Source organism: Balaenoptera acutorostrata, chromosome 11, assembly GCF_949987535.1.
Source record: "Balaenoptera acutorostrata chromosome 11, mBalAcu1.1, whole genome shotgun sequence".
Classification (NCBI taxonomy): Eukaryota; Metazoa; Chordata; class Mammalia; order Artiodactyla; family Balaenopteridae; genus Balaenoptera; species Balaenoptera acutorostrata.
This window is the reverse complement of record NC_080074.1, coordinates 92336048-92362169: the sequence shown is the minus strand read 5'-3', so window position 1 is coordinate 92362169 and position 26122 is coordinate 92336048. Positions and strand designations below refer to the sequence as shown.

The following is a 26122-nucleotide window of genomic DNA, read 5'->3' as shown; positions in this document are numbered from 1 at the left end:
TTTATCACCTAAAAATTAAAGAAATATGCTCTGGAAGTTCACTGGTTTTATTTATTTCTTACCACAAATAAAATATTTAAATTTTTATGACATCCTTACTCATCATTAACTGAATTTTTTTTTGCAGCTCTTGACTTTTATATTTTGTTTTTAATACATATAATGTGTGAGAAAGAACACTTTCTGATCAGATCCTGTGCAAAGGCAGATCTATTATAGTGTCTTTTGTTATATTTTTCATTATTTCTAAGGATATAATAAACCTTAAATTAGAAGAATTTTTTACAGTTACATTGTGAGATGTTTCAATAACTAAAGTATATTTACATGGCAACTTCAATGCTTCTGTAAATAATGGTCAATTTATCTATCCCTTTACTAAGGGATACTCAATTATCCAAAATGGTCCAGTGCATTTTGAAAATCTCCCCCAAAACATTAATAAATGCAGAGAATAGAATGGGGCATTTTAATATCAAGCCCTGTTCTACAAGACGGGCACTTTCTATCACAGGGACTAGGTTATCAGTACCAACTTAAATTTTCTGTATCTACTTTATACAAAATACTATTCCCTACTTGAATAATTCTGAAATTTCATTCCCTTCAATAAATGATTTTTGCATACTTATTATATTCTTAGACCATGCATGTAAATTTCCTACACCATTATGGCTTCATAATATTATTAATGGACAAAAATACATCTATCAAAGATTAATTTTTTCCACACATCTACTTATAAAAATCTGAATATATCCACTTAGAAACAGCATAATAAACTAGAAATATTTCATGCGTTAAGAGACAGTTATAAAATAGCCCAAGTGGTATGAAGGAAAGAATTAACCACTAATACTACAGAGAATGAAAAAAGAAAAAGGAACCTATTTGGCTAGAGTATGCTGGAAATGTTTATGGAAGAATAGGAAATTGAGTGGCATTATTAGGCACTGAGATTACTCTTCTAATAAGAGACATAATTGATCCTGAGAATATTCTCCTCATTAATTTTAAGAAAATAATATCAGCAAGTTCATATCAGGCTACCAAACTGAAATAAGGCTTAACCCACAATTTGAAATTACTATCATAAAAATGCCACTCTCCGAAAAAAATATGTTCACAAAAATAAATAACCACAGATTAGATTAGTCATATACAGACATTTTCCCAGAGATGTATACTTAAGAGAGAATTTCTGGGCAGCATGAGATAAAGGGGGCTGCCTAATCTTTATTATGATTCCTCAGTGTTTCTCTAAAAATGAAGATATTATAGAGTCTTTCAAGAAGCAATATAAGTTATGGGAAATTTTCATAACAAATGAAAAATACTGAAGAAAAAAAGAGATGAAATTTCTACTGAAATGAGCATTTAAATCCATTTAGAAATTTTATCCTTAAATGGAATACAAATTTGGATGCAGATGATACTTGGGAAAGCCAGACTAGACAAGTAATCTTTAACTGATTTTTCCTACCTGTTTGTACTCATTGTGAGAACTGGAATCATGATTAAAATTGTAGGCTTCATGAAAGTAAATACGTTTATGCCATATAAGTATTACAATAATATTATAGACCCTCCAGGTTCCAGGTTAACACTCTCAGCTGGTTTTCTTCCTGCCTTTTAAAATTCTCATTTCTCAGCCTCCTTAGAGAAGGGCAGTCCTATGTCCTGGCTGGTCTGGGTCAGAACCCATTTATGCCCATCACCTCTTATCACTGTAATTATTACTAGTGTCTCTTTCATTCTTGAGTGACCTCTTTTGAAAAATAAATTATGTGTTAATAGTCTTAGTTATTTCCTCCTCTGCCTGTTACTCCTCTCAAGGTTTCTGTACTAGGCCTGCTTTTCTTCTCCCTATATTCAAGTCTCCAGACATTAATGTCCATTTATAAGACTTTGAATTTCTCCTATGTACATCTGACTCTTCAAACTGTAACACACACACTTATATCCTGAACTCAAAAATGTTATACTCATCTCCTACTGGACATGCTACATGGATGTTCCAGAGGCACCGTACACCCAATGTCTAAAAATGAATGTATTCTCTTTCCTCTCTAACCCACTCCTATTATATTCATTTGTGCCGGTGAAAAGCATCATAACCCACCTCAAATCCCAGGCATCATCTCATCCTCTCTATCTCTTTTGTCCTATAAGCAGCCATCAATCCTATCAACTCTACCTTCTATGTAGCTCCCTATTCTGCCACTTCATTTGTTAGACAGAATAACATAGCTGTTAAGAATATGGTAGCTGAGTCAGAGATGTGGATCTGAATCCTTGTCTTACCATTTACTAATTATATAAAGTAACTTAATTACCCTGAGTTCAGGTTTTCTGTTTTGTCTGTATAAGGATAATAATAGTTCCCATGTACCTCATAGGGTACTTTTAAAATATAGATAAGAAATTCTTGTAAAGCACTTTTCCTGGTGCATAATTGTTCAGCAAATGTTAGCTTTGACTTTTCATATTGTTAATCGTTATTAGTGCAAGTCACTACCACCTCATGGTTAGATCATGGCAACCCAACCACCTCCTAACTCTGGTTTCCCTGATTCCATTCTTTCCTTCATATTGCCTTTCTTTATGTTGCAGGTAGAATCATATTTTTAAAGCACAAATGTGTGCACATTACTCCCTTGCCCTGTGGGTACCCGTTAGTTTCAGCGTAAATCCCAAACCCCTAATCACCATGCCTAACCCATTCTTGACCTGTCTCCTGCTTATCATGCCAGATTTTTTCTTGCATTCTTCTTTGACAAAAAGGTTTACAAGCTTGAGTGTGCCAAGAATTACTAAAAAGTATATTCAGACTGATTCTTATCATATACCCACAGATCTTCATTTAGTAAACCCAGGGTGGAGCTCAGAACTTCGCATTTTAAATTAGCTTTACCTCCTGCACCATCTCAGGCCATCCCCACCCCACCACCGCCAAGAGATTCTGATGAGGGGACACAACTTCAGAAACTTTGGCTTGTATTGTATTATACTCCAAAGGCCTTTTTCAGCATTTCTTGCCTAACTGCCTCTTATTTTTTTTTTTACTCACCATAGAAGTCACTTTTTCAAGGAAGCAGTAAAATGTTGAGTTTCTTTTATTTTAATTCTTTGGAGAAAAGCAGACTTCTGATATTAATTTTGTCTCTTATACAAGTTTTCCTATTGAGAAGATAGCTCATTGTGTAGTTGAAAGTTACTACATTTCCTCATTTTACATTAATAGTTTGTCATCCTAGTGCACGTGTCTCTCATGACTTTGGTCAGCATGAATAAAACGTTCCTGAAATCTGAACTCTACCAGGCAAAGCAGTAAAACTGAGATCATTAATATTTAGAAATGAAGAGTAGATCCTGAAATAGAATACATCTTGTGAGGTATCGCCTAAAAACAAAACAAAAGGACACGTATCTGTCTTAGGTTTGGCTTATTTTCAACAACATCTGGGATGAAACATAACTGTTGTCTCTCTGCACGCAGTGGCTTTGTACCTTTTGTCCTAACGGTGGCATTTCTATTTACTGAAATACTCAGCCATTTCATTGAAGACATAAAATTTAAGAGAATTAATATTACTTATTGTTATTTTTCCCCTTTTACAACGGGAGTCATCCCTTGCACGCTCTTGATTTTATTTAAATTTTCCCTCAGGTCATAAGTAATTTGATAGCTAGGTGTGTGTGTGTGTGTGTTTGTGTATATGTGTTAGAGAGAGAGAGGGAGATAGAGCAAGAGAGAAAGAGAGAGAGAGAGAGAGAGAGAATTTGTATCTGTGTGATTTATTTTTAAAAACTCTTCCCAGTAAAATCAGTAAGATTTTGCCTTTTTTTTCTCCCAGCATTTGACAGATATAGACATAGAGATAAGAATCATGATAGGCTGTTGAATAGTTTATCTGTTTGTAGTTTAACTTCAAATATATGACTCTAAATTTCAGAATAGATATATCACTTGGTGTAGTTCAGATAATTGATTCATAAGTCAGCTGCATCAGGCAGGTTTTGATGGTATCTTTATAAATAGGCCGGAGCTTTCAAATGCCTGATCGTATCTCTCACGCTGACATGAAAGGCACTTAGAGGTTGGAATATGCTAGCAGTACAACTTGTATTCTAGATACAGTTCATGAGGCCTATTAGCTTCCTATGGTACAAGTAACAAAATATCACTGAATGTAATAAATTGAATGATAATCCCAGAAATGCTTTTCTAATTGTGTTTTAAAGGAGCAATGTGAGTTATGACTTTTACATTAGATGTTTAGAAATAAAAACACAAGCCATTTTAATACGTTTAAAACATAAACCAGCATGATAATAAAATAAGAGGATTAAAAATTCCAGAGACATATCCACCAGTGCATACTGCTAAGATGGTTTCTCATCCATATGCAAGTCAGATGGAGCCTGCTTTTACAAAGTGCATTCACTCAATCTGTCTTCATAATTCCAGATGTAAGCACACACATCTTTTATCCTAAAATTAGGTAAAGGATTAGGAATTTGCATAGTGAGATATTTGTCAGACAACTGTAAACATACAAGATTCTGAGCTAGAAACAATATATTAGACAAATTTATTTGGTTAATTCTAACCAGATCCCCTGTACACTTTGTGAATTTCTTTGGGGCCAAGCATTCTATACCATACATTATACATCGTCTCCTCCCTGACTGCTGTCCTAACCTGACTTTCTGGTCAGTTCTCAAGTACGTAGAGGATTTTTTTTTTTTTTTGGATAGGCTTGAAATACTTCATTCTAAGTACTGTTTCCCCACTCCGTTCTGTCCCACAAAAATAAGCACAGAACCCTATAATCCTAGAAGATAGCTATATCCGTTCAAAGTAAATCAGAATAGGTCGCCCCAAAATATGCTACTTTGGCATATTGAGTATTTTGACTTCAAGGCACTTAAACAGCAGGTGAAAGAAAGACTCTTACCCTCTTTTTTCTTCCAAAAAATTCCTCAGCAAATATCAAAAAGTGCACAACAGGAAACACACTGGGGAGAAAACCTTCTAGCGCCCCAAATTTGGAATGTGTTATCTTCCAAAGGAGAACATCTTGAAGCATGAAGCCCGGAGCTGTCTGAACCAATCGTAACACGTCTTCACGTGCGGGAAGTGCCTGGAGGCCTTCTGCTGGAGGACGGAGCTGCCGGTACACTTGGCATCCCACACGGGGGGAGATGCCCTCCAAGTGCTGTGCCTGCTCGCAGCAGTTCAGGAAGAAGTTGTTCATGCAGAGCCAAGGAAGCAAGCTGCATGGAGCTCCCAAGCTCCACACCTGTCCCACCCAGGCCAAGTTCTTCTTGTCCCAAAGGGAACTGCAGCTGCACCAGGCTTTTAAGCACTGCGGTGAGCTGTTGGCATGCAAGGAGTTCTGCCGCGTGCAGCCAGAATGGCCTGCAGATGCACACCAAGGCCAAACACAGGGATTAGAGGGCATGTGTCTGCAAGTTCTGCAGCCACGCCTTTACCCAGAAGGCAGGTCTCAACCTGCACCTGCGCAGGCACGCGGGCCAGAAGCCCTTCCAGCGCCACCTCTGTGGCTACACCTTCTGCACCCAAGCTGGCCTGGAGAAGCACGACAGCACCACAGCAGTGAGAGGCCTGCAGCTGTGAGTTCAGCACCCAGAAGGGCCCCTGCTGAGAAGCACGGGACTGTTACCAAACGCGAGGCCCTGTGCCTGATGCACAGTGAGGCCGAACACCACCAAAACGTCGGAGTTTGGAACATAGAAATGTTTATTGCAGGGTGATGCAAGAGAAGGGTGACTCACGCCTTAAAGACCCCAAACTCCCCGAAAGCTTTCAGCAAAGCCCTTTTATAGGAAAGGCGAGGGAGGGGCGTGGCTAGTTGGTGCACACTTCCTGGTGTCAGAGCCTTTGTTCTTGAGGTCAGGTCGCCATCAGGTCATGATGTTCCCGTAAATTTCCACCAAAACAAATGTTACTCTCTGTTCTGAAAAGAAAGGGCAAGGTCCCAAGGCTCAGCTTTCGCCCTCTGAGGTCCAGGCCCTGGCTAAGGGGGAGGGGAGTGGCCTGTGCAGGCTGGTCACCCTGCCTGGGGGCACTCATCCAGCACCCAGTCTGGCTCCTCCTGCCAGGGCCCAGGCCTGGCTGAAGAGGCAGATCTCAGCTGACGGCGCCTCAGAGTCAGATGCCCAGACCCTGCCCAGCTGTCATCACCGAGGGAGCCAGGAGCCACGACCCAGCCAGCCCTCAGGCTTTCCATTTAAACTGGAGAGAATCATTTGTACAGGATCAATAGGAATACAGGTTGTAGCAAATACCCGTCAGGTGAATTCCCAGCTCACAGCAATTGCCCTTCTTTGAGAATAGCCCCAACACAGAGGTGGGCCTGAGGTAATGATGTGCAATGTCCTTGCTACTTAACCCTGACCTCTGGCCAGCTCCTAGCGCTAGACAACTGATCTCAGCTGGACCAAGTTTTGAAACTTGCACAGAGAGACTGAAGCTGGCTGAAGCTGTCACCTTAATGGCAGCATCCACAGTCTCCAGCTGCCGAGGCCTCCGTGGACCGCGACCCGTGGAGACGGCTGCCGCCATTAGGCCGCAGAGGTGGGGATGGGGGAGGGGTTCGCCGCTACTTCAAGGCCAGGGGGAGGCCCTGGTGAGGGCTCTGGAGCTCTGCAGGACACAGCCCTTAGCCTGTCCCCGGTCCCCAAGCTCACCTGCCTGCCCGGACACCAGAGGGCCTGGAAGGCCCTGGGGAGAAAGCCAGAATCCACCTCCAGCCACATTCAATGCACCAAGGACCACTGTTGCCTGAGCAGGACATCTGACCCCCGTGCTGACTGTTGAGCAATGATGGTTACTCGCTAATGGCTGCGTGCCCACTCTGCCCTATTACATGACTGGCCGCCACCAGCAGGGCGCCACCAGGAGGGTCCCACTTCTGCCAGATCTGTGGGAAGACCTTTAAAGTGATGGCTCAGCTGCGTGGGCACGTCAGACAGCACAAGGGAGTGAGGAAGTTCAACTGCACCGAGCGTGGCTCCAAGTTCACCCAGTAGGCCCACCTATGGCCTGTGCGGAACTGCAATCCACCAGAGCACAAGGTGGACCCTGGTCATTGAAAACCAGACAATGGTGGTGGGCTCAGCTGAGATGGTGAAGTCCCTGGCCCAGGGCGGCCTGGTCAGCATCTGTGTGCAGAGGAGAGCCGGGGGTCCTGCATCCCTCGTTCATCCTCACGGCTGCCATCTCTGAGAAAGGTGACACGTAGCTCCCCTGCCCACCACAGCCCACTTGGCCCTGGCCCCCAGTAAGCCACAGGGCTTTGGACTCTAAAAAAATAAATGCGTTTTTTTTTTGAATGCTTTACGCCTGACCACCTTCATGTTTTGCTCATAAGATCTTCTCAAGAAGTCCATACCTAACTCCCATTTAAAATAGCCACCCTGCTTTCACCCACTCCTGAGACATGCGTGTCCTTCTTGGCTGCTTAGTTTTCCTCTGCACTCCTTGTGCACTCAACATTATCTAACATCCTGTATCATTTACATACTTTCTTTATCATTGTCTCTTCCCATTAAACTATAGGCTTTATGAAGATATGGCATTTAATATATTTTGTTTGCTGCTGTATCTCCAAAGTTTAGAACAAAGCCTGACCCATAAGAGATTATCGATAAACATTAATTGTTTTATTTGTTTTTTAAAAGAATATACATGTTTTATGTTTGTAAGTGCAAAGATAAGAATGAAAGAAATACACCAAACTAATAATATTGACTACTCTGGGAGTGATCATTTGAGAATGGTATAAGGGAACTACCAGCATTTTTGTTCTTTATACTTTCATATTATTTTAAGCACTTTCTTCTTATTAACAGCATGTATTTCTATCACCAAAGAATATTATAACAAAACTAACCATTAAAAAAATAGCACAGTGCCTGCTATATAATATGCACTCAAACATTTTTTTCAATAAGCATGTTATGGGCTCCAATTATATGCCAGACACTGTGGTAAGACCCGGGGTAGATGGTAGTGAAAATGAATCGCAAAAACTCCACTTTCTTGGGGCTTAAAGTAATGTAATATGGGTCTGTTCATTGCCTAAAGATTGCATGTACTTTCTATTGTTTATAAAGTTACATTTATATTTGTGAAAATACGGCAAACTGATTTCCAGATTGCTTGGAAAGGGGCACAAGGGCAGTTTCCAGAATGATGGAAATGTTCTACATCAATGATTTGACAGTGGTTACACAGGTGAATACATTTGTTAAAATTCACTGAACTGTGCACATAAAATATGTGCATTTTATTGTATGTAAATTGTCTTAATCAAAAATGCAAAAGTGTATATATTTTGTTTTCTAAATTATAACACCTGGTCTTGTAGAAAATTAATGAGAGGTAATCCATCTTTAAAATAGAAAATTAATAAATGTGATTAATAAGATTTGGGATTAGATTTAGATTGACAAATAAAAATCTATAGATATTAGTAATAAACTGAGGAGAGTTTTAGAATCCATATAAAAATTTTACTATGCAAATCAGCCCAATAGACTCTTTCAATATTTGTAAATATGAAATAATCTTTAGTTGTCCTTTGATTACAAAATTAATCAATGTTTATTTACAGAAAATTTGGAATCACAGATAGAAAATCATCCAAGGGCTAATAATCATTTGGCATATTCTATGGCAATCATTTTTCAAAGATATGTTTGTACATGAAGAAATTATACTTACCTATACTTTTGTATCTGGCTTTCATATTTATTATTAAAACATAGGCATCACCCCCCAAATTAAAAACCATTTGTAGATATGATTTTAAATGTGTGTCTGTTTTTCAGTGGTATTGAGAGAGTGTGGTGTGGTAGAGAAAACAGTATATAGACCCAGCTACATTCCTTTCTGAATCCCAGCTTAGCCAATAGCTAGCCTTTGACTAGATTAATCTTTTTGTCTGTGTTGAGGTGTGTAAATGATATAACTAAGTTAGGCAAAATGAGATAACAATATCTTCTTTGCAGGGCACCTTTATATATTTATATAAAATGTATTTAAACCATCTAGCACTGTGCTATGTACCTAGCATGTACTCAATAAGTGATTATACAGTTCACATACCACAATTATTTTAACCACACTTTTAGACAATGTTATTGTTTCAAATTTTCTCTGTTTTAACGAAGTGTACCTGAACTAGTCTGTTTTTCTGATTAACCAAAGCCTAGATGTCAAGACTTGTCAGCTTAGGGTCACTGATGATAAATAACATCACACATATCATTCTATGCATATAATCAGTCTTATCACAATTTTTTATACTATAGCCTTCTAGTTCTTAAACTCTTAATTTTAATTATTCTCTGTTTATTGGAATTGAAACATTGATAATCTTTCAGTAATACTAATTGAGTATATTTTTCAGAGCACTTGCATCTTTGAAATTCTGTCTTCATATTTCAACCAGAATTTTTGTCTTTATAACTAGAATTTTGCAAAAGTTTCCCTCAAAACTCTTTAGACTTTTCACTTTTCGTAACTAACTTATCATGTAGTTGCAAAGAAATTTAAGCCATATTAAATTTTTCCATTTACCTGCTTTTTCTTTCTGGGAGACCAGACTGTAATTTTTTTTTTTTTTTTTCTGAAACATGCTGAATCCTATTTGAGACTTACAATTTTACCTATCTCCTTGCATTACGAAGGCAGTGACTGTTGTTTCTACTATAGAGTTCTGAGTTTATTATAATTATTTTAAGCTAGATTCTAATCTTCATGCCTATAATATTTATTTATATTGTATTATGATATGTTTTAATATATTCATTTCTTTGTCCTTCTTTGGATTCTAAAAAATCTCCTCTTGTTTTACATCAGTGTCACTTAACTGATTTTCTGTAACGCCAATGCAACTCTTCGTTGCCTAAAATGCATATTTTAAAGTCTGTTCTAGACTTTCTATTTATTCTTCATTTTAAAAATTATTTTAGGATATATACTTTCCCATTTCAGATTAATATTTCTATGCTCTTGTCTTGAGTAATATTTTCAGAAATCCATTATTATTAATGTGTACGTATGGTGGGGGGGCATTTAACTGTTTGTTCTGTTTTATGTTTCTTGATCCTTATAAAAGGAAGGATATTTTGTGGTCTGGTTTGCCAACATTTGGTGCTTCCATTTTTATCCTTATCTTCATCACCCTCTCAATCATTATTTTGGAAAGGGATAGTGTAGCTTTCTCAAATCTCATACTTGAAGTCTGATTGTTGTGCCGTCTCAGCATAATTTCTATGCATAATCAGGATTGATTGAGTTTGGCTGTGCTTTGTGGAGGTGGAGAGGGTTCCCAAACTTGCCATCTTCTCATTACAAGGAAGAACAGATATATAATGAATAACATGACACAAATTGTTTTGTTTTTGTCTATTTTTAACAAATGCTATCCATGAATAATTCTAAATCACAGCTCTCTGAAACCCTGCCCCAACATTTCCAACAACCAAATCTCTACCTCATCTGTGTTTGCCTTTATCCATGAGTACAATACAGATTAAGAAAGTTTGCCACTTTTGTTCCTCTTATTCCTCAAGCTGTGCATGTTTAAAGAAAGATAGATGTTGGTAGTGGGTCCTGAGTAATAAGAGATAAGGTGTATGGTTCAGAAAATCACTCTCATGGAGGGAAGGGGCAGCTGGTCTCTTTTCTGGTTGTGCAGAGCTTATGTGAAGCGAGGACTTAAGAAAAGGGTAATATAGGCAAACTGCATTTTTAGTCCAGAAGGTAGCACAAAGATAGCTATGATTTTATCTCTGATTTCTATTCTCGATTCAGTTAGTGAAACGCTAAATTTCTGTTATATGACTTCTGTTATATGAAACTTCAATGTTATTATAAAATGTCATTATTCAACTTAAAAAATTGAATTTTAACAGAAAATTGTGAAATGGCAGACTCAGTCCTCTTAACTAGTCAATGTCTCATTGAAACCCCCATGATTAAATAATATATGCCAATATGTGTCCAATATTAAAGTTCTGTAATAGATGATCCCTTACTGGTGGTTATGTAAAGGTGAAATAAAATCACAAAAGCTGTGTTGTTTTATATTTTTCTTATAGATGAATTCAGTTTGTTTAAATATATTTAATAAAAGAACATCATTAGAGAGATATAGAGATAGATATATAGTATAGATATACAGTATATCTATATACACTACACCATATGTGTGTATTAGTTTTAAGTCTACCAACAAATATATTTATCTTCAAAAAGATGTTATTAAGAAAACAATAAATATTAATTTAGAATGACCAAATTCCAAAATTTTTAAACTATTTTTGAGCAGGTTTTGCTCAAAACCTCTCCTGTTGTGGAGAACAATATGAGTAAAATATAGACTTCTTTTACGTAAGGCTTCAAAATCTTCTGATAAATGTCAACCAACTGGTTATTTTTTTACAATTATTGTTTGAATGAATTAAACTTTCTGTCCCCAACTCAACACCAAAATTTTAACCCCAAATATGTCTGTGTGTAGAAATAACCCCAAATTTTGCAAACCTAAATAGTTTCTTACCTTGAAAGTAAATTTATATCTGGAAAAAAAATCAGTTTAATTTAATATGTGTTTTCAAATGTTTTCATGTATCTAGTTGTTTAATACTCATTTTTAAAACTGAGTTGACTAAACAACTAAAACTGAGTTGTTAAATACTCAGTCTTATAAGATGGTCTAAAAACTACAGAGGTAATGCATGGTCATACTTCCACATAATGGGGCAAGTAATTCCATATCTTACTCTTCAATTTTCTGTTTTTTCCTAATTCTTTATGTCTTAGTTGTTCCAGGATTACTAAAATGTTGGTCAAATTTCACATTGCAACTGATACTTTTCATCTGCTAATTCCCTCCTTACAGGAACTAATAGTTCCATTATTAAAAATAAACAAATTATATCTCTATCCAAAATAAACAAAAATAATGTTTGGTGGTTTATACATTTGAATATTATGATGAACTTCTTCTTTGCTTTGAAATAATATGTTGCCACTAAGAAGTATATTCTCAATTTATAGTGTCTTTTTTTTTTTCCCTTGGGAATTTAAAATACTTTAAATAATTTGGGCTTTGCCTGATTCCCCCAGAAGTGTAGAGTATGACTGATAACTGCCTTTAGAATCCCTAATAGCTAAATTACAATTATTATGCAAAGTCCTACAACAGACAGTTATATGGATTGTTAAATGACTTTGCCTTTTTTGCAAACTATAATCATTTTCCTTTATTAGCTGAAGGATTTCATAATTTAAGGAAAATGAAAAACCTATAAGTCACACTTTCAAAGAAGGAACATGGATATTGCAAACATTAAATTCCCCCATAAAAATGTTAAGGCATCATTAAACTAGGTTCAGATTAATACAATTCAGTCAACTCTAGACAGATATCTCCCATAATAAGCTGAAACAATACCTAGTGATCTAAGATGTAAAATATTTTACTACAGCCAATTTATAAGCCTATAAAACATATAGGTATCATTCAACTTCATTATTAATAGTGCATGCCTTGTATTAAATCAAAACCGTTTTAAAGGCCCCTCCCCTTTGACATTCCCTTCCTCAGCTGTTGCCCCTCATCATGTGTTATCTCACTGAAGCTCATCCAAAGTGAATGACAGCATCTTTTTTTACTAGAAGCAGTATAGGCAATTCCCAGTCTAGTGTTACAGCTTAACTATCTTTGAGATTTAGACACACTTGCTACCTTCAACCTACAACATTCTATGGCCTTATGTTGATGTATTTGTTTCTCTACTGTAAGTAGATGTGGTTTCTCTCATTTTGGAAAACTGCAATTTATTATTTTTAGGTTTTTGCAAGTTGCTTTACATGTGAATTATATTCACAAGAAAACTGATACTGGGAGAACTTTATGTTGTAGACAATTCTTTTGAATCTGGAAGCTCTTTTTCACCCTGTTTTTGCCCAATAAGAAAGCCAAACATTTCATATTGGCTGAGTTACTGGAGGTTTTAATGAGTTATCGGTTCTGGTTATCTATTGCCACATAACAACCTTCCCCTAACAAAACAAGGATATATACTGGGATCACAATTCTGCAAGTGGGGATAACTCATCCCTGCTCTACTTGGCATCGGCTAGAGTAGTCCAAGGTTAGAGGCTGAAATCACCTGAAGATTAGCTTGTCTGTTTGTTGGTTGTTTGGTCACTAACCCCATGTGGTATCTCTGGCCTAGTGCCTTCAGGGCAGCTAGGTTGATCCATGCTGATTCTGAACAACGCAGAGTCCCAGGAAGAGATGGGAGCTTGAGCTCTTTCCAACCTGGTCTCATAAGTCCTTCCCATTACTTCCACATCATTCCGTGTGTTAAAAGAGAGTCAACAAGGATGAACCATAATCAAGGGGAGGGGAATCCGACTCAACATTTTAATGGGAGAAGTATCAAAAAATGTGTGGATATGTTTTTTAACTGTCACATTATAAAAGGGGAAATTAACCCAGGACTTTTAAATATCACTATGAAAAATAATCAGTGGTTCATTTCTAAAGTTGCCTCACAGAAACTATTTTTAAAATATAAATTCTTTTTTTAATGTAAAACAAATTTTTTCAGCTTTAACAAGGTATAATTGATAAATTTTCAATTTATTTAAAGTGTACAACATAATGATTTCTTAGATGTATAGAGTGTGAAATGATTACCACAATTAAGTTAACTAACACATCTATCACCTCACATAGTTATCTTTTTTTTTTCTTTTTGGTGAGAAAGCTTGTTCTTATTCCTTTGTTCCATAGACTCCTTATAACAAGATGTGTCATCTCAGATCATCTTGCTAAAAAATCAGGGTATAATAAAGAAAAAAATTTTAATATACACAAATATGAGTAGTATACTTACCAGAGAAATTTTGAACTCTGACTCATCACAGATACATATGCTATGAAATTAAGATTAAGCTATGATTAAGATTAAGATTAAATCATAGATTAAGCTATGAAAGAATTTTCATACCATTTTGACAGTAGAGTTCTTCCATATAACATGGATAAATATGTTATTTTTAATGCAAAATCATCCCAAAAGAATCTTTCTTTAACTAGGAAGAGAATTTTAAAGAATGAAGACCAAATCTCTAAGATTATTCAGGCAAATAATAAGAACAAAATAAAACCAAAAAAAGATTAAAGTATAAATGCTTAAGCTGATATATATGTACATATACATATACTTATATAGTCAAGATTAATATTATAAAAGATTAATAAAATCCCTATAAATAGTTGATCAAAAAAGTATATAACTGAATTTACTAGAATAACTACACAATAAAAGTTTATTTCTCATTTACAAAGCAATCTAATCTGAATATTCCTAGTTGATAAGAAGCACTCCTCACTTAAGCTTGATGTGTTAGTGCCAGGCAAAAGAAGACTGGGCCTCATTACAGTTCTGCCCAGAGGTAACCATGAAGCTCATCAGTAAAAGGAAATTATCCCATTTGCCAAAGCTTCAAGAAGTACACTTTGTTGTGTACCTCATAAGTCAAGAAAGGTATAATGTGGTAGAGAGTCCTAGGCTGTGATCAGTGGTTTCGCCAGTTGGTCAGAGATATCTGTAAAGAGGTAAGACTAGAAGAACAGTGTCAAGAAGGACTGGAGAATAAGCATGTGAATGGATCTCTCAGAGAGGGCATCATATTTACAGATCTTTATGTATCACTTTAATGCCAACCGGAAAGCATCCACCAATGAGAAGTCACTTTACAACCAAATGGACAAGATGAACTGCCCTACAGATAACCTGCCTTTTTTCTTGACTACCTTTGTGCTTATATGTAATGGACCCATGATAACAGTGGCCTTGGTGGCAGGGATGGGAGCAATGCTTGAGCCCACAATATGGACTTTGTCTCAATATAGCTTCTAAGTTTCCAACCAGCCAGCATCAGAAATGGAGCCTCTACCCTGGATATGGCACTATTTCTCTGGGGCCTGAGTGAGTGGGTAAACAGGTTACGAGGTTAAACAGGCATCAGGTTAAATGCTGGCATCCAGAGTCTGCTGTCCCAGGAGTCTATCATCTGTCTTAGTATCGAGGAGTGCAATTCAGTGGAAGCATCCCGACTGTCAACTCTGACCCATGGAACACAGTCACTAGGAAGCTTGTCAAAGTTGTCTTTGCCTCCTCACCACGGCTTTCCTCACTTCCTTAGTAAAGGAAGCTCCTCTGAATCGTCCCAGAGAATAGTCAGATGGCGGGTTCTTGGGTCCAACCTACCATAGCAATTCTAACTCCCCCATCTTCATGAACATTCTGGACTATTTTGTATACTACCACACAAAGTTCCCTTACTTCCACTCCTTTTACTCTAGTGCATCATCCAGGTTAGATTTCCACAGAACAAAAAAAGCTAAATGTTGGATCGTGACTCACGATGAACAAGACCATGTCAATGACTTAATTCTCTCCTGCCCAGACTAATAGTCAGTGTCACCCTCCCTGACTCCAGTCTACCACCCTCTACTCAAGATCTTCTACGTGGTCCCCAGGTTAGTGCTGACACATGTTAACCAAGTGTGCATGCAGCATTGCATGTATGCCCAGGTTAACTTCTCCGAAGTCTAACCTTACTTATCAGCGATTTGGCTGAAGTGAGGCCTAGGGCTGCAACTTGAAACGCAGCAGGTGACAAGCTCATCGGGGACAGCAGAAGGGATGCTGCAGTCCAGGAGGTGGACAGTTGACTTCTGAAGGAAATTGTACCCAATGTAATGTGAGAAGGCCCAAAATGTTTGTATCTAATACAATATTTCTTTCAGGACAATAAGGCCTTCAAGGTTATATATTTACCAACCAGTTTTTACTTTTTTCTTTTCCTATGAGGTATGGATTTCTAAATGAACTTAAAAAAAAAACCTAATTTTTTAATCTAAAAAGTATCTTAGTTGTATAATTTAATTTCTCTATGATAATTGCCCTTGTTAGCTTAGCATACAATAAGGAAAGGCAGACTTTTTCATCATCAGACCAACTGTAAACTATGTACTTATGGGTAAGGAATTTAACTTCTTAAGGCCTTAGTTGTAAGTAAAATTTATGTATTATCAAATAATTCACTGGTTTATTATAAAGATACTTTCAAAAATAAATCCATGCGTTTCAATTAAATAGATCATGAATTTCACAAACTGATAAGTTAAGCCCTATAATGTATTAACTATATGAATATAACTATATATTTCATTAAAAAGATATATATAAAATAAAGGTAAATTGAGCCCTGTAGAATGGTAATTTAATAAAATTATATAGTAATCCACCAATAGGTTATACTCATATTATTCTGTGTAATAAAGAAAAGGTTAAGTGTGAAGCAAAATGTACAAGATACAAACAACTAAGAAGGCAAACTATATATTTGAAAACACAGTGTGGTTCATGGTCAATTATTTCATATCTCTAAGAGAATTTTTTAATTGCATACAAAGGGTAAATTTAATTACCATACAAACATTTGAAACTCTCTGATATAATAAAAATCCCTTAGGATCACATGTCAATTAAACAGATTTCCTTCTCTTTCCAAATACATTATTGATCAGTTTGGCCATGGATTTAGATCCACTGGGTCTTCTCTTTTCTTTGAGTTTGAAGTTTGTCAGGATGCCCTTGATAATTCTGATAAACATCACTTCCACCTCCAGAGACTGCTCTGCTGCAGACAGTTCACAGAATTGGCACCGGTTATCCAGTGCCAGTTTTTGCCCTTCTTCCCAGCCAACCTCTCGCACATGACAGAGATCTTGCTTGTTACCCACCAAAAGCACAGCTGATTCCACAGCTCTGAAACACAGATACACAATTCTTTGGCAAGACTGTTTTAACAACTCTTTTTTTTTTTAATTAAGTAGGTTTATATCAAAAAGAATTATGGACCAAAAAAAAGAATACTGTGTGTGTATGTGTGTTATTTGTGGTCATGTGTGTGTGTATCTCATTTACTTATAAAAATTATTTTAGATAAAATGTGTAAATGACACAGAAGCAACAAGGCTCTTAAAGCATAACATTTGAAGTGGTACAAACCTATTCCCGGAATTATGGCTCTGTTTACTAACAAGACATGATTGTAACATTTTCCACTTTCAATTCCCTTATATGTAAAAAAAAAAAAAAAAAAAAAAAAGGTAAAATAGTCCTTGTCACACAGAACGCTCACAGAGGTTAAATGAAGATGTGTATAAAAATCTAGCCCAGTGCCAGGCAATAAAATAGGCTTTCTAAGTATTATCTTTCATTTCTTTATCAACTGAAAGAGAAGGACTAACTAATGCCTCTTTACTAATTCAATACTTGTTGCTGTTTGTTAATATTCATTATAGCATACTTTAAAGAAAATTTTACAGTCTCGTGACCTTGTACAATTTTTCTGTTTATTGAAGAAGTATATTGTTTTGGTAAGGTAATGTCTGGCAAATATCAATATAATCGCCTCGGTTACAATGTAACATTCCTAAAGCAGAGTTTCATTTGAAGAATACAGTAAGGCTACTAGGTCTTAAATGGCATGGAACTCTGCCAAGATATCTCCTATAGGGAAGAAATGGGAAAATGAAAACAGTCTTCAGGTTGGTTTCATTCACATGACAGTGTGAGCCGTAAGGGAAAAAGCACTGTATGTGTTGGATTTTGAGGGCACTAAGAGTATCTTTTTCTATAGAGTTCAGAAAATTATTGTGAAGAATTAATGGGGAAGAATAAATGAAATATTTTGAAGGGTGAATCACAAATATCAGATGTAATTTTATAAAACAATGCCATAATTTTGCTTTTTATCTACAAATAAGAGACTCTAGTTTACCTAGAGATTGAGAACTGGAAAAACTCAAAAATTATTTGGTCAATACATTTAAAAGTTTGCCTGAAAAATGTCAAATATAGGATTTTAAAATATACATATTTTTTGCCTATTCGTGAGTGATTCTTTTGATTTGTAAGAATAGAAAGTAATTTTAATTACTTTTCCTTACCTAAGTTATGGTGCTTAAATATAAGGCATTTAACACTTGAAACAATGGAGGTCCCTCAAAATCAGTAATATTATAGGAAATCAGAGCCATGAGGTACCTTAGTAAAATCACATTCTTTTCTCCTACCGTGTTTCTATCAGTTTTATAGTCAGAAAAAGGAGGTCTAGAGATTAAAGGGTTTACCCAAGGTCAATCAGATATAAACAAGAATTTAGATCAAATGACTCTAGGGAAATATAACTTATCAATTATTATCTGATGATTTCTTGATAGTAGGCATTTAAAATAGATATAAAAAGCACAGGTACCAATTTTCAGGAATAATATTGTGCTTTTTTGCTTCCCAGATTAGAATGCTATTTTAGATTTTAAGGGCAAATCTGGTTAAGAGCACAAAGAATCCCTTATACCAGCAGGTTAAACAAAAAAAAATATTTTAAATGGAAAGGCTAAAACAATAAAAAAAAAAAGGAAAACTAAAATGGGAAATTCATAGGTTTACATTTATATCTACTAATGCAAAATTAGTTTAAGGCACAGTTATGTTTTCCTTCATAGTCACTTGTGTCAAGACATTAACAATCCGGAGTCGTTGATCAGCTCTTTGTTTTAGGAGGTGAAATGGAGAAAAAGGTATTCTCATACTTAGAATCTGTAACAGTTTGATTATTCAGTCTATTTTGCTTTGATTGACTGAACAGCTCAATGACTAGGAATTGGATGCCAAGTGTAATAAATCTGGATTTATTTAGTATCCTTCACATTTTTGCGGGCATGAAAAAGAAAGGTGGAAAGGGAACTATCTTGTGTACAGAGGACCATTATTTTGCAAGTGAATGGCATGTTAACAATAGAAGCTGTCTTGTAAAATAGCCATTTACTCGGGGCAAGTAACTGTTTATGTCAGCCAGGATATAAAGTATTCTCATCTTATTCCTTTTACTACATGTGTAACTCCTGTGGAATGGAAGGTGGATTGTTCAGGGCTGTTAAATTTTGTAATTGGAAGCCTGTATTAAACTCTTCCTAATGATGCTTACAGCTCTATGATGATTTATTAAAAAGAAAGGAGAGAGGAAAGAAAAATACCTCACCTTTTACAATGACTAGTCTGTGACTCCCGAATTCTGTAGATTAGTGCTTTTGCAAAAGCAAACGAAGACCTGTCACTGATGGCATACACAATAACAAACCCATCTGCCCAATGCAGCTCACTTGGGAGGGAATATTTTGCTTTCTGTGGCTGAAAATAAACCAAGCACATTGAAAGTGGTGGGATCTGATCCCTGTATTTTACCCGTTAGACAGTTAATTAATGGAGACCCATTTCACCTGGAAGAGAATTCAGTAAGGCAAATACTGATATTTTCTAAAATGTAGTCTCTGTTTCTTTTTTATCATCCTCTTTCTTTAAACAAAACTGATTAAATTTTAAAAAATAAAGAACCATAATAAAGTTATATCCATCTCATTTGATATCTTTTTTCTAAAAAAACTCTTTTTCTGAAAATTTGATAAGCCCTAATAATTGCATTTAAAATCAATATCCACATATGTTTGAAAAGAGATGATATTTTCTATCCTTATTAGTAAATGGAATATGTATTGATTTTTCGTACTAGATTTAAATCAGTAAAAAAAAAAACAGTATTGATAAGATTTAGCTAAAAAGATTTGAGGGATATCTTCTTCAAATCATGATTGAAAACATATTTTGTTTTACTTACCTGAGAACAAGAGTCGTATATTTCTAGATTCAATTGCTTCCCTTCCAAATACAAATGCTTTTTATAGATAGATTCTGAAAAATATGCATATACTCATTGTCAGTATGGAAATCCTCCAGAATTTTTAAAATGGCCTTATATTTGGATCGCAGTCCTGCAAAGTCAACCAGCCATATTTTAGTTGAGTACTACAGTAGCTTTTCTTTACTGCTAGTGGTCAAAAAAACATATATTTGCTAATGTATATTTCTTACAAATGAACTTTACCACTATATCTATTCACCTACATGTTTTTCTGCCTATGTACTTATCTTCCATTCTATTACTATGGATGAATTATCTGTGTTTCTAAGGCCAGTCCATTCACTATGAACTAGTTACTATTTCCTCTGACCTGCTGAAAGACATGGCTCCAACAATTCTACCTCTCTCTTCTGCACCATAAAAATTTCCTCTTTATTATATCATTACTAGCAGCTGAATTTCTCCTAACTTAACAACCCTTTGGATCCCAACTATTGTTCTATTTCTCTGCTGGCTTTTTGGAAAATATCTATACTCCCTGTGTCCAAATTCTCTCCTTCCATGACCTTCAAATTATTACAATCAGGCTTTAACTCCAATTACTTGACTAAAACTGTTCTTATCAGGGTTATGGTTTTAGACTCAGTGGAAAGTTCTTGATCTTACCTGCCCTGTCAGTAATATTAGTATAGTTGATCACACCTACCTCCTCAAAATGTTTCTTTCACATAGCTTTCAAGGCAACATACTCTCCTGGGTTTTTTCTTTGTTCCATATTGCTTTGTATTAATCTTTTTTATTTGTCCCACAATATCTTCTCTCACTCCAATTGTGATTCCAGTTTATGGATTTCTTCTCTATCTACACTCACTCCCTTGCTAATCTCATCCAGTCAGAGTCTTTATGTAACAATTATTGCTGATAAACCCATTTCTGTAGTCTGGACCCCTTCCCTGGACTCTAGGCATCTACCACCACTGGGTGCCTCCAATTAGATACCTGATAGACATCTCAACCTTAACATGCTTAAAATGGAACCTCTGATCTCCCCGCAAAGACTGCATATCCCACAAGTTTCCATTTCATTAAATGACATATCCATAACTAGTCTCGCGAGTTAAAAGCCTCAAGGGCATCCCTGATTCTTTCTTTCTCTTACATCCTATATTTATTCTATTAAAAATTCCTTTTTACTCTATCTTCAAAGAATATTTTGAATTTGTCTGCCTCTCATCACCTCCTTTGCTCACACTCTGGTCCAAGCCATCATTACTTTTGCCGTATTATTAGAAAACCTCCTAACTCAGATCTTTGCTTTATCCCTCCCCTAACTCCCTTCTTGCTCTCAGTTTATTCTCAATCCAGGAGCAAAAGCCAATTTGTAGCCAGATCATGTCACTTGCCTGATCAAATCTCTCCAATGGCTCCCCATCTCATTTGGATAAACCTAAGCTTTTAAAATGCCTGAGAATTTCCCTAGTTATCTAGTCTCCCATTACCCCTATGATCTCAGTAGACCTCTTTGGCTATTGTCTCTCACATTCCTCCACTGAAGCTACACAGTCCTCCATACCATTCCTCACATTTTTCAGAAAGTTCCTTCCTCTGAACTTCGGCAACTGTTTCTTCTACCTGGAATGTAATTGCCCAAATATCTTCATGGCTCAGTTTTTATCACCTGCAGGTCTGTTGAAATGTCTCCATCTTAGCCAGGTCTACCCTGACTACCCTATTTTAAATGACCACACACCACTCCCCTATGCTTTCTTTTCCTTCATAACATTTATCACCATAAGACATTATATATATATATATGTAGATATATATATGTATAGATATAGATAGATAAATGTATTTTTAATTAGCTGACCCTTCCCTCCAGATTGTAAATCTTATGAAGGCTAGGATATTTGTTCATTACTATAGCCTCTCTACCTAGAAGAGTACCTGCCACATGACAGTTATTCAATAAATATTTGTTGAATGAACGAAAGACTTCATTTCTGTAACTGTCCCTCCAGTGTTTTAATACAAGACCTACTTCTCTCCAAAATTGCATACTGACACAAAATCATGACCCATTCTGGCAAATACTCTGTAACCTGTGGTTAGCAAAATGTAGCAGACATTTGGGAAAGCCGACTTCAGGAGGTTAGGGATGAATTTTAAAATCCTTCTAGGTTACATTTAATGAAATTTGTTAGTGTTTCATTAAATCTTAAAATGTCTTCAGACAGTTTATTCTAAACTTTATAAGCTTACTACTGTGAACCATATACTTTCCTTCTAAGACATTTTAAAATACTCACTCTCAAAACTCAAAAACTGCCAGCAGGGGTCACCAGCTCTTAACTTTTTAGAATTTTATTATTTTCCCCTTCTAGCCCTCATTTACAAATGGGGTCTTTTTTTGCTAATTAATCCTCATGTGGTGGTGAACTTTTGTTCATTTGGTTGTCTTTAAGAATGTCTCTAGGTCTTATATATATATATATATATATATATATATATATATTTTTTTTAATATAGATGTAACAGCCAGAAATGTGTACACTTCATTTGCTTATGTATCTATTGATATACCTATATATCTATTGATATATCTTATAAAAGATTAAGGTGATGTTTTTATTTTGTTGTTGCTGTTACTGCTTTTTGTGTGTGTTCTTTTATTTATGTTTTGTTTTATAGTTTTAGAACATTTTCTCATGCCTGACTCCTAGTTTGTGTGTTACCTTTTTTGACTGAGGCTGTTGACCTGAGAAATGAAACAATAAGAATTTCTCTTCCTATATATTTCTTCTTTCTATAATCAGTTTTCAAGTGCTTGCCCTAAAACATTTACAATGGCATACGGACTGAAATACTATGGGCTACACGTAGGAAACAATGCAATACTTTAAAGTTATTTTCTAAAATACTCTAATAATGCTATATCATAAATGAATGCTAAAGATTTTTGTTGTTTATTTCTCATGAAAACACTTCCAATCATAACTTCTTCTTACTCTAAATCAGTATTATTGAACAAAAGAATAATTTCCCTTACTCCCAATTCTCATATTTCTTAAAATCTTCGTTCTTATTAAAAAAACCCACAAAACCTTTCCTCACCACACCTTCAGTCAGGTAAGATATTAGTAGCATTACATAGATTAATTGCTGAGCCAAAAATATATTCAAACCTCTGGCAAAATTCCCCACTTGTTATTAATTCCCCACTGTGGCATTTCCCATATGTCATGCTAATTCTGATCAAAATAACAGAAATTTATAGTAGAGTTAGTGAAACGATCCTAAGATTATATCAAGGTGCCCTGGCATCTGTTTTAGAATTTCTCTGAAACTTACATAAGCAACCTACCTAATTATGATATGATCTTTAATCATAGTATAATTTTCCAGTTATTGTCACATGGTTTTGCAATAAAAATAAGCATTTATTTTGTAGTTACTTGTGCTTTTATTATTAATTTGTCTTTATTTTTCAACAGATGTTGCTTTAATTTCAAATTGTTTCATAGTTTACAAAAAAATCCACACTCACATGCTCTACAACACTTGGTACAGGCAGCAGGTCCCAGTTTTAATGTTTTTCTGGTTCTAGACTGAAACCAACTGGATTTCTAATCCTTTTTATTTAACATCAAATTGGATAACTTTTTATCATAAAAGAACAATTAATTCAATTACTTATTTGGGCTTGTCTAACCAGAACCCATGAATAAATAAATTGCTTAAAAGTGCAAAAATGGGGGACTTTCCTGATGGTGCAGTGGTTAAGAATCCGCCTGCCAATGCAGGGCACACGGGTTCAAGCCCTGGTCCGGGAAGATCCCACATGCCGCAGAGCAACTAAGCCCATGGGCCACAACTACTGAAGCCCGCACGCCTAGAGCACATGCTCTGCAACAAGAGAAGCCACCGCAATGAGAAACCCGTGCACTGCAACGAAGTGTAGCTCCCGCTCACGGCAGCTAGAGAAAGCCCGCACGCAGAAACGAAGACTCAATGCAGCCAAAAATAAATAAATAAATTTATTCTTTAAAAAGTGCAAAAATGGAAGATTCTATTAAAATGTTTCTCTGATATTAATTATGATGCTGAAGTTTTAAGGTGAAAAAGTCTAAAGTAGTGACTTACCAAAATTAGAAGCATATTCTCCAATAAATCGCTTGGTAAGAAACCTTACTGTAAGGGCTGCAAAACAAAACAAGCTGGATTTGGGGTCTTATCTGTTTTAGGATACAAATAATTTAGTAATGTACATAAGCATCTAGCATCTCAGCTCAAAATTTACTAAGTATTCATGAAGACCTTAAAACTTTACTAAATTCTGGTCTAAGAATTTCCACTGTACAGCCATAAAAATTAGGAGGCTACAAAGAAAGTGATCTCAGTGTGCTGCCCACTCAAATCACTGCATAAGTAATTTACGAATGCAAAGACACGTTAAGACAACTCACCTTTGTAACAGAGACAGATTTCTCATTAAATATGAGATGCAAGAACTATAACATCTCTATATTTTCTTTATAAAATTAATTGTGGCTTCATGGTGCTGCATGCTAATAGTGGCCAGGACGGTATCAGGCATTTGCAATTGTTTAAGGAAATAAGGGACTTCAAAATCCAGGAAACAGAGGAACGACCTCTAGTGTTGGTTTATCTTATTGCAGCTCCTGGGTCTGGCCCGTTGTTAAGATTCATTAGGCTACGGTGGTTCTATTGGTGGCATGCTTAGTACCATCATAATGTGACCAAAAACAAAACAAAAGAAAACAAAAACATAGCTTGCAAGGTCTGGGCACTTCTTGCTCATTTCTGGGCATTTAAAAAGCCATGCCCCTCCAAAGTTTTTCTCACTTTGATAATGTGAAAAAATGGCATTTAAAAAATAATTCATAGGTCTCCACGCATCTCTCTCCACCCTTAGTCTCAGGGCAGCAGAATCTTTTCAAGGGCATTGTTTGGCCACGGGTAGGTGTGGAGGCAGGTGTGCTGGAGTGAGAAGTAGGTGGGATAGTGATGGGAGGGATTTCCTGTTATTCCAATGAATTTCAAACATCAGTAGAACAAGATACAAATTAATACTTCAAACAGTTATATTCAACCTGTATATAAATTTTACATACAGGTAATTGCATTACTTGCTTATAAAATGAAAACTCCTACTTAAAAATAATATATAGTTATATCAAGTTTATCTACATATAATATGTTATAATGTAATACATATCATGTCAATATATTTCTCACTCTTTATGTACTCTACACCATGCCACAGAAAACAACACCACTTACCAGATTTGCCCGTTCCTTCACCACCCAAGACAGCAAGTTTCACATCATTCATCTTGCTTTTCTGCTCCTTCTTGGTCCGTCCTGACTTCTGGAGATATACTGACTTGAGCCAAGCGTATGTTTTCCAACATCCTTTTTATTATTTCTGCTCTTGTTTCCCTAAGGTCAACTCCACCCCATACTCCTACCATCCAATAATAACTTTAAAAATATTTTTCTAGAGTAGTTTTGAACATGTCTCATAAAAAAACAGTGGGCTTACTATTTAGACACAAAGGTTTACTAAGCCAATAGTTAAGAGTTTAACAGAAGCATAGCTCCTCACCTTCTACTTTCATGTACCTGGAATCTACCTTCTCCTAGAACCTAGAAAAATGATCTCTCTTCATTAAGAAAGTTTTTAGAGGATGGGTAAACATTCCTGTAAATTTCCTTTGAGTGGATCAGTTTTGCTTTTTCTATTAATACCTGAGGCTACATCTTCTTGGGTTTCTCCTGTGAAAGACAAGGGGGAATAAGTTAATTCAATCATGAAAAGAAATGAGAGAAGGGAGAGGATGGCTCTCTTGGATGGATTAGTTTAGTGTTGAGAGCAATGCACGTGAATATCCAGCCCATGTTCCTGTGTCATTTGAGGCTCTCAAGGAGAAATGTGGGAACCCCAGAGTTTCACCTTTCCAATGTCTTCCTTAAAAAGTAACTTTTCTCTTTCTTTTTAAAAAAGTGTTATACCAATAGACAACAGTAAGATTTCTGGAAAAAACAATAAAGCAATCAGCCTCATGTTGTTTAAATAGCACTAAACATGAACATGTCATGTTTCCTTACATAGTACTTTTTTAAAAGAAAAGAACATTTGGAAGGGGTGTTCTGACATAATTCACTCCTGCTATGAAATAAAAAGGCAAATTTGATATGCACAATTATCACTCTTTTATACTTCTTTTTGTCAATTGTCCCTGCTACTCCAAGTCCCCAAATTAT

The 26122-nt window shown here is 36.0% G+C and overlaps 1 protein-coding gene and 1 pseudogene across 1 annotated transcript; one reads left to right on the top strand and one right to left on the bottom strand.

Annotated features, from left to right (window-relative positions):
- LOC114235600 (telomere zinc finger-associated protein-like) overlaps positions 1 to 7314 on the top strand; it is a 28137-nt pseudogene extending 20823 nt beyond the window's left edge.
- A 9299-nt stretch (positions 7315 to 16613) lies between these two features.
- Positions 16614 to 25218, bottom strand: RERGL (RERG like). The gene is made up of 5 exons (XM_007194811.2): positions 25139 to 25218; positions 23978 to 24034; positions 19811 to 19884; positions 19178 to 19326; positions 16614 to 16896 (listed from the first exon to the last, which is right to left on the bottom strand). Exons 1-5 carry the CDS (start codon positions 25188 to 25190, stop codon positions 16614 to 16616), a joined length of 615 nt encoding a protein of 204 aa, XP_007194873.1. The 5' UTR covers positions 25191 to 25218.
- Between the last annotated feature and the right edge of the window lie 904 nt (positions 25219 to 26122).